We start from the raw sequence: 9,110 nt of genomic DNA, 5'->3' as shown, positions 1-9,110 counted from the left end.
AGAAAGATTTGGTTCCCTAGCATCTCCAACCATTCCAGAGGCACCAAGAGGTTCGTCATCATGTGTCAAGGATCAACAGTGAGGTTATATCAATCAGCTGACCTATATCGACGAAGCTCAATTGACTGAGTTGATATCATTCAACCAAACAGATCTTACTGGCTCGAAGCCAATTAAGATTATTCGACCAAGCTAGAGAGTAGTCAGCAATAAACCCATACTTGCAAATATGTCGGAAATATCTCAGTGCGAATCCCTTTAAGTAGAGACAAGAATGCGACATCTTCATTTCATACTCTCATCTCTTATAAAAAGAGGAATCATTTCACGAATGAAATGAATATTTATACGTTTGATTACAACGTATTAACTCTTTCAGTCCCTCTTTTTATTCACTCTTTGAGTTTTATTCATTGATAAATCGGAATCAACAATAGAAGACCTTAATTTATGAGCTAATTCACAAAGTGTGAGTTTCCTTATTTTCCTCTCCAATTACCATAGTAATTATAGTCATAAAGTCATTTGATTCTGCCCAAAATTTCATTCAAGACGACCTAATTTGATTTGATTTTTATCTTTCTAATCACCCTCATTTTGATACAAAATTAGCATATCATCTAAAAAATTAATTTTCTTTTGAAACAAAATCGAAGAGTTCACCTGAAAAAATAATTTTTATTTGATTTTCAACCACCCCAAGACAAGAAATAAAAATAAAATTAAAAACAAAAAAGTTAAATTTGAACCCAAAAAAAAAAAAAAAGGAAATTCAAAACCAATCATGCTGATCCCCCCACATCTTCTTTCTGGTGGGTGCCAAATCTCTTTACGCTCGAACCTTCCCACCACGCAGCACAGCTCACTTGTCCTGTACTGTCTCCTCTCTTCTTCTCTGCAACTTTTCCCAATCCCATCTCCTCATCACGCTGCCTCCCAATATCCTTTCTTTCGTTCTCTCTCTCAAAAAATTCGATAGGAAACAAAGACTCATGCTTCGTAGTAACAGCTCTAATGGCGGAAACCCTATCAATAGCGTCAGCATAGTATGGTTCAGAAGAGATCTTAGGGTTGAAGACAACCCAGCTCTTGCAGCTGGGGTAAGAGCTGGAGGCGTGGTGCCTGTCTTCATATGGTCTCCAGAAGAAGAAGGACACTACTACCCCGGTAGGGTTTCAAGGTGGTGGTTAAGCCAAAGCTTGAGGCATCTTGATTCCTCCCTTAGGAGCCTTGGGGCTACTCTCCTCACAAAGAGGTCTTTTGACACCGCCTCCACTCTCCTTCATGTTTTGAACGCTACTGGTGCAACCAGCCTTTTCTTTAATCATCTATATGGACAGTCCGCTTTCCCTCCTATGGAAAGAAAGAAAAAAAAGACAATCTTTAATGATTTCAATTTGTTTCATTCATTGCTCCTCTCTCTCTCTCTTCCTTTTTTGCTGAGCACTTATTTATTTATTTGTTTATGGACATGTGATTCAATGATTTCAAAATTATTTGGATTAAGGCTATCTTGTTATTCAAATTGCAAGGTTCATTCTGTTCAGTTTTTCTTTAGATTCGTCTCCTTTTTACAGTAGCAGCCCAATTTTTAAATCTTCATTGTTCCTGAACTCAAAATAACTAAAAATTTTTACTCTGCTTTAATTCGCTTGTGTTCCACCAATTGATTTATGAATGAAGTGCTTGATTAGCTTTATCTATTTATTGATATTCTGTTCTAAGTCTTTGCAGTTTGATAAAAAGTTCAAGTTTTTTATTTTTTATTTTTTATTCAACAACTATGCTGTTTATAAAAAATATATATATATTTTAGATTCTGCCTACTTTTATGTCTGAACTTTATGTTTGCTAACCGCTTAACTTCAGCTGGAATCAATAACAAACATAGATCTTGTTGCCATTTCTAGAACTACAGTTGCTCTTTGGTTGAGAATACAATCATAAGAGTACTTGGTCTAATTTTTTTTCTATGATAGAAAAGATAGTTTAAAATGAAATTAACATACATACCACACAATTCTTATGTATTTACATATCTAAAACCCAACATTTGATATTTACAATTATAATACTTTGGTGGTTTTTAAAAAGTTAGTAATAGTAGTATTTTTTATTTGATTTTAAATATTTGAATGGTATGCATGTAAATATCACAGTTTAGGGGTTAGATATGTAGATATATAAGAATTGTGTGATATGATATATTGCTATTGAAAAAAAAATTGTATTAGGATATCCTGATATGTCTTTTTGTCTGATCAATGTGGGAAGGTATATACTCAAAGTAGATCATATATAAACAAAAAGAATGAAATCTAACCAGAGAACAACTTTTAAGCATTTAGTTTCTTCTATTTCTATTTAGAGGTCTTCTAATTATGATAATCTATTGTGTTTTTCTCGGTTCTTTTTAGCATATGAAGTTATCAGCTTGTCTATTTATGTTTTGTTGTATATCCCTTCCTATTGAATTCCTCTCCTCTTCGAATCATTTATATGATTCAGGAAGGAGATTTGTTCGAATAAGGGAATCGTACGATGATACATAAATAGACAGACTTGAGAGTCCAAAGTACGAAACAATCACAGTCTCTTTTTTGAGACGGGACACTATCAACTTATTTTAATACAAGTTGTTTTATCTCACAGACCCTTTGTCTCTTGCGAGGGATCATCACATCAAAGATCTTCTAATTGCTCAAGGTTTCGCAGTTCATTCTTTCAATGCAGATTTGCTTTACGAACCATGGGAAGTTATGGATGAGAACGGTCGCCCATTTTCAACTTTTGCTCCATTTTGGAATAGATGTCTTAGCATGCCTTATGATCCTGCGGCCCCTCTTTTGCCACCAAAAAGGATTACATCAGGTTTGTTCCTGGGCAATAAATGACTTCATTGGCTCTATTAAGTTCATTTTTTCAAGATCATTTGACTGAGAATTTGTATTTTCCATTTGGATTTAATTATTCCTATGTAGTTTTTTTGAATAAGCTGTGCCTTCATGTTATGTTTTGTGGATCACTAGTGTTGGATGATTTGACAGCCATATTCAACTCAATATCTTAAGTCAAAAGGTTGCGGGAGCATAACTAGCTTATCAACATGCTCAACCTCTTGCAAGCAACTGACGTGAAATTGAATCCAATGAGTAAACACTTTGATGCACTAGCAAACCACTCATTCACCAAATACTTTGTAATGTTAGTTATCTTCTTGAGTTGCATGATTTTCTTATACATCATATTTCATACAACAAAGGCAAAACAAAGAGCTCGCACTAATATGGGTGCCAACCTTTGAGTTATGTGAGCATCCTCAATAATGGGACCAAAGTTGAGCAAAAAATACCAGTGGTCAAGCCCATTCTTAGCTAAAATGATTAAGCTTATGAAGGAAGGTTAACAACTTTATATTTCTATGCGAATATATATTTTAAATTTCTAATGTAAGATTAAGGTAAAGTTTCATATGTTTTAACAATTTCTTTCACATATCGATCGTTACTTCTTAAAGAAAATTGATGTAACACAAAAGGCTTGATCTTTTCCAACGTCAAAGTGGTACATCAAAATTGAAATGAGCATCATCATCATAGTTGCAAATCTCAAACAAGGCTTCTTTGGCTAGCTTCTTCCCCCAAGTCTAAAATTTAAGTGCTCCAAGTTCATTCCAAAGATGCCTTCGTCGGCTACTCCAAACAAAGATAAGAATGTTTGAAGATTGAGACCATTCTCTTTCCTTTTTTGTTTGTCCAAAATTTTCATTATGCATCTTTCTTTCATTTCATGTTATTTTCAGCATGCATCATGTATCATGCATTTATCCATTCCAACAATCCATGTTGAGTTGTAAGCGACAAAGTGAAAATTGGCCAATATAGGATTGGAACCCCGCGCACCATTCGATGCTTGATATGTAAGTTTGTTTGAAATTATTGTTGGATGAAATCAAATTGTTTGATTGAGAGCAAATTCTTAGTGAAGCTTGTGTGTGATCTCTAATCTCTTGGAGAAGCTTGGCGATCAATCTAAACTCTTGTGCTTTGGAGATTCAAGAGTTTTATCGTTAGATTTGTTTAAGATGATCCTTCCTTTCTGCCACACTTAAACTCTCGGCCCCTCTCAAGAGAACCATAGCTTAGCCACCACCTCAATCCCTTCTACAAGCCAGGCATACAAGTTTTACAATGCTACTGCACCACCCTATAACCAATCACCTATCCTAAGGGTGTTTCAGGATGAGCATGCTTAACTTTAGAGTTTCTAACAAAGCACTTATTGTTACACCAAAAGATGGTTTTACATTTAAGAAATCAGCTTAACTGTGGAGTTTCGGACAAAGCACCATGCTTCATCCTAAGGGATCTCACACTATTGGGCTTAGCTGGCTTGTTTTGATATATTTGAGTATAAGAAGCTTGATTAGGAGAGAAGGGGTTAGATATAACTTATATTCAAATTTATATTCATTTGACCTCTTTTCTGTCGAAGTTTACGGAAACTATCTTGTTGAACTTTGTAGCTATTCAGATGGAGATTGATCTCTACAGGCTTATATATACTCTTTCCTGTTTTATTTTTGCCTGAGATTACATTATATATTTGCTGGAGTTGATTATAATCTTCTTTTATTTTCTTCAGGGCTGTTGATTTAATTCATAAGATTTTTATGTAAATATTTGCACTTCCAACATTGTTCTTAAATTTAAAGAACTAGGATTCTGATGAACTTATAAAAATCAATAATTTTTTTAGGAAAATTTACATGCATACCACTCAATTCTTATGCATTTACATGTCCAACACCTAGGCTTCAATTTTTACTTGTATGACACCTTACATGTGCACGAAAAGGTGTATTTCGCTTTTTTTCAAGTTAAAATAGTGGTATTTTGATGTGATATGGAAAGAGTTGGGTGGTATAACCGTAAAAAGCAAGGTTTTGTTTGATATGTAAATACATAAGAATTAGGTGTTATGTATGTAAATATCCCTTTTTTTTTAATATCCAAAGAATGCTAGCTTTTTTATTTGAAACTGCAAGCCAAATCAATTCTGTGACTTAAGAGCTTTGCACCTTGTTTTAATTTTTTGTATTTTGTTCATACAAAAATGCTCCACATGCTGTTTTTTTTTTTCAGTTGACTAGGTAAGTCAAAGGCATAAGGCTAGCTGGAATTCTAGCCTATCGCAGTCTTTTTTTAAGCTTGCATCTATTCTTAAGCAAATGGAATCAAAACTTAAGTTTGCATCATTTAGGTAAGTCAAAGGCATAAGGTAGTAGTCAATCTAAATAATTTTTATATTTATCTCAAAAAATAATATACCATCTATTATTTCGATCAATGCTTGATTAATCATATAAATCTGAAATTATCAAAATTTTCCCTTGTGATTTCTTCCCTATTTGTCAAAACTTTCCTTTCTTAGACATAAATATCTCTGCTATGTCTGTTACTGCAAACCACAGTTGTTACAGAAAGGTCGAATCCAAGCTTTCCATTGTTGTTACAACAATAAATGTAATTGAGTGAAGCTCCTTCTTCCATAGGTGATATTTCAAGGTGCCCCTCAGACAATTTAGTATTTGAGGATGAATCCGAGAGGGGAAGCAATGCTCTTCTTGCAAGAGCTTGGTCTCCAGGATGGCAGAATGCTGATAAGGCCCTCAGTTCATTCATCAACGGGCCACTGATTTACTACTCAAGGAACCGAAAAAAGGCAGATGGTACAACCACCTCTCTCCTCTCCCCCCATCTACATTTTGGAGAATTGAGTATTCGTAAAGTCTTTCATCTCGTCCGAATCAAACAGCTCGTGTGGGCTAACGAGGGGAACGAAGCAGGAGAAGAGAGCGTCAACTTGTTTTTCAAGTCCATCGGCTTCCGGGAGTACTCAAGATACTTGAGTTTCAACTTCCCCTGCAGCCATGAAAGACCTCTACTTTCTCACCTCAGGTTCTTCCCTTGGGTTGTTGATGAGGGCTACTTCAAAGCTTGGAGACAGGGAAGGACTGGCTATCCCCTCGTGGATGCTGGAATGAGAGAACTTTGGGCCACTGGTTGGCTGCATAACTGTATCCGTGTGGTTGTATCCAGTTTCTTTGTAAAAGTTTTGCAGCTTCCATGGAGGTGGGGGATGAAGTACTTTTGGGATACACTTCTGGATGCTGATCTTGAAAGTGATGCCTTGGGTTGGCAGTATATATCTGGAACTCTTCCGGATGGTCGGGAGTTGGATCGCATCGATAACCCTCGGGTATATTTATCAGTTTTAGTTGAAATTTCTCTTTATTTTCCTTTATGACATTGTTTAAGTTGTTTATGGTGTTTTTTGGTGTCATGATAGAGTTTTGTTTCATGGTGTTGAACTTGATTTGTTAATGAAAGTCATATCTCACGCCTAAACTTTCATATTTACATATACAGTACCTTGCTGCTTTAAACCTATGCATGAAAAGGTGGATTTCACTTTGAAAAGTTGTGATTATGCTATTTTTGATGTGGTTTGAGTGCTATGTATGTAAATGCCCCTTCTTTTTTTTTTATCAGAGATGTTTTGGACTTTATTTATGATTGATATCCTTTTTTTTTTTTAATTTTCATTGAGCTTTTAACTGTTTTAAAATCTAAAACCAATGGAAGTTATTATAATGGCACACTAATGCATGTAGCTTTATGTACTATTCTATAAAAGTGTTCAATCTTCTGGCTAAAACTTCCGTTACTCTTCTTTTTCTAACTGATTCTACTTACAAAGTTTGAAGGCTACAAGTTCGACCCGGATGGCGAATATGTTCGACGCTGGCTTCCCGAACTCTCGAGGCTACCGACCGATTGGATACACCACCCGTGGGATGCACCTGAATCTTTACTCCAAGCGGCAGGCATTGAGCTCGGTTCCAACTACCCTTTTCCAGTTATAGAAATTTCTACAGCTAAACGAAGATTAGAGGAGGCTCTTACAGAGATGTGGCAGATCGAAGCCGCTTCGAGAGCTGCCATGGAGAATGGGATGGAAGAGGGCCTTGGCGATTCCATGGATTCGCAATATATTGAATATCCTCTTGAAAGGAATATGGAAGCCGAACTTGAGCATACTGGGACGAATAATATTCAAACCACAACCAGGAGGTACCTGGATCAGATGGTGCCCAGCATGACTTCTTCATTACTCAGAATTGAGGAGGAAGAAATCTCTGTAGATATAGGTGACAGTGTGGAAGATAGCAGGGCTGAAGTACCGTTAAATGCGAGTTTTGAAGCCCAGACTCATGGAGTTACAGATACAAATAGTACAATTCTACACCTCAGTCCTTCAAGGGTCGAGTTCTCGGAGGAGTCGTTGAGTAGTTACACAGAAAGGGGTCTGGTTCCTGTGTGGTCTCCTTCATCAGATTCAGTCCAATCGGAGCATTTTGTCACCCATGAAACTGGTGTTAGAAGTCGTGTTTATTTACAGAGGCATCCCCAGACGCATCAGATTACGAATTGAGACCGCTTTCTCCGCCGGTGTGAGTTTAATGAAATTTTCCTTACCTATCGTTATTTAGTTTTCTTATGATTAAGAGGTTGTTCGGATGGATGCAAAAGGAGTGTCAGGTGTTTGGTTTGAGGAAAATAGAATGTACAGTAAAAGTTTGAAGTGTTTCGAATTGACATATTAGTTCATTTTCAATGCATTCAGAATTCATCTGATTTTGGGTGAATTCGAAATATACCACAAGAGTGATGTTTTTCGGGTACCGACGCCCTCCAATATCCTCTGGCTCCCACCACCTACTGCCTTTATTTTACATTACTTTCATTTTTTCTTCGAACCAGACACAAAAGTTAACAAATGCATTTGTTTACATAGAGTCACATAACTCAAAAATATTTCAATTACACCGAATTCCTTTTACAATGTATAACTGTATTGTTTTTTCTATAAAACAAACAGCTAGCAGTCCTCATAATGAGCTTCTTTATTTTACTTGAGCAATTTTTCTTCTTTTGCTCTCTATTGCTTTCTTGTATTGATATTTACTCTATATAAGGTATTGCTGACAATAAAAAATTTCATCTAGCAGTTGGGAGGTGGAGAACACAGTACAGCCAAATGCTATCGGTTAGATTCTTATAATGGAAATCAGGTGTAAAAAATCCATCTTTTTGTTCCTCTCACTTTGCAGAGAATCAGATTCTGTAGAATATCGATGTACCACAAAGTTGCTGTATAGATGAATCTACCAGTGCTGTGCTATTAATCAGGTATCTTTAGTTTTATATGTGAGAAAAAATGTATCAAATTTTTATTTTGAAGCATCGTGTACCATAAAGTTGTGTAAATAAGCCTATCAGTGGTGTGTTATCATCAGATAATCTTGAGTTTGAGTGTTTGGTAAAACATCCAAATATTTTGCGGGAGCTTTATGCATAAAGTTTTTCTATAATAAGACTTGGAATTATGTCTTGTTTATCAGGTAATTTTAAGTTTACTGATCGCTTAGAAAAATATCAAGCTTTTATTTGTTAGCATCTTTCTTCACTCTACTTATTATAGTTTTGAGTAATGGTTAATAGTTTTCTCAGTTAACCACAGATTATATAACAAGCTGTAGGATTTAGTTAAATGTTTTTAATAGTCCTGTTTGAAATGATGCTAAGCCAATTAGATGCATATTCAATGATTAAGAGAATATTTATAAATAAAAAACTTAAATTTCCAATATGAAGGTTGCATGCTAGCATGAGATGAAAGAGATTAGTTTTGACTATATGTTGATATTATCTTTAAGAGTACCTATTATACTCCTGTGTGTGTTGAGGCTGTGAGATGAATGATGCCTTTGTTAAGTAGGGATATATAAAGGCTTATTACTTACTATTATTATGATATTTGACATTATTAAACGTCGACCAAATCATCTAAGACGACTCTCTCTAATCTTGTCTGCCAGTAGAGCTACACCAACCCTTTCATGAATAGATTTGTTTCATATTTTCTCTCTAATTGTCAAGCCACTCATCCACCTAAGCATTGTCATCTCAATAACACTTGACTTTGTTTTATACTTCTATTTTAAAGGCCAATATTCTGCACCACGAAACATTGCAGGTCTCACT

General features: G+C 35.5%; 1 protein-coding gene across 2 annotated transcripts; it reads left to right on the top strand.

Moving 5' to 3' along the window:
• Positions 1-792: 792 nt before the first annotated feature.
• On the top strand, positions 793-8,440 carry LOC110024994 (cryptochrome-1-like). Of its 2 annotated transcripts, none has more exons than XM_020725215.1 (5): positions 793-1,335; positions 2,653-2,871; positions 5,555-6,261; positions 6,763-7,516; positions 8,075-8,440. In XM_020725215.1, exons 1-4 carry the CDS (start codon positions 993-995, stop codon positions 7,495-7,497), a joined length of 2,004 nt encoding a protein of 667 aa, XP_020580874.1. In that variant the 5' UTR covers positions 793-992; the 3' UTR covers positions 7,498-7,516; positions 8,075-8,440. The 2 variants fall into 2 exon arrangements, with proteins under 2 accessions (XP_020580874.1, XP_020580876.1); XM_020725217.1 differs by having other exon boundaries at positions 8,072-8,440.
• The last annotated feature ends 670 nt before the right edge of the window (positions 8,441-9,110 follow it).

The sequence above is a fragment of the Phalaenopsis equestris genome, unplaced genomic scaffold (genome assembly GCF_001263595.1).
Source record: "Phalaenopsis equestris unplaced genomic scaffold, ASM126359v1 Scaffold000287, whole genome shotgun sequence".
Lineage (NCBI taxonomy): Eukaryota > Viridiplantae > Streptophyta > Magnoliopsida > Asparagales > Orchidaceae > Phalaenopsis > Phalaenopsis equestris.
Note: the sequence above shows the minus strand (reverse complement) of the source record. Positions and strands in the feature narration are given on the sequence as shown.

Bases quoted from the DNA above. Each gene is read 5' to 3' on its own strand.
- LOC110024994 (XM_020725215.1), top strand. From the start codon at position 993: ATGCTTCGTAGTAACAGCTCTAATGGCGGAAACCCTATCAATAGCGTC. The intron at 1,336-2,652 runs GACAGTCCGCTT...TTTATCTCACAG, and splicing joins TTTCTTTAATCATCTATATG to ACCCTTTGTCTCTTGCGAGG. The intron at 6,262-6,762 runs GTATATTTATCA...CTACTTACAAAG, and splicing joins ATCGCATCGATAACCCTCGG to TTTGAAGGCTACAAGTTCGA.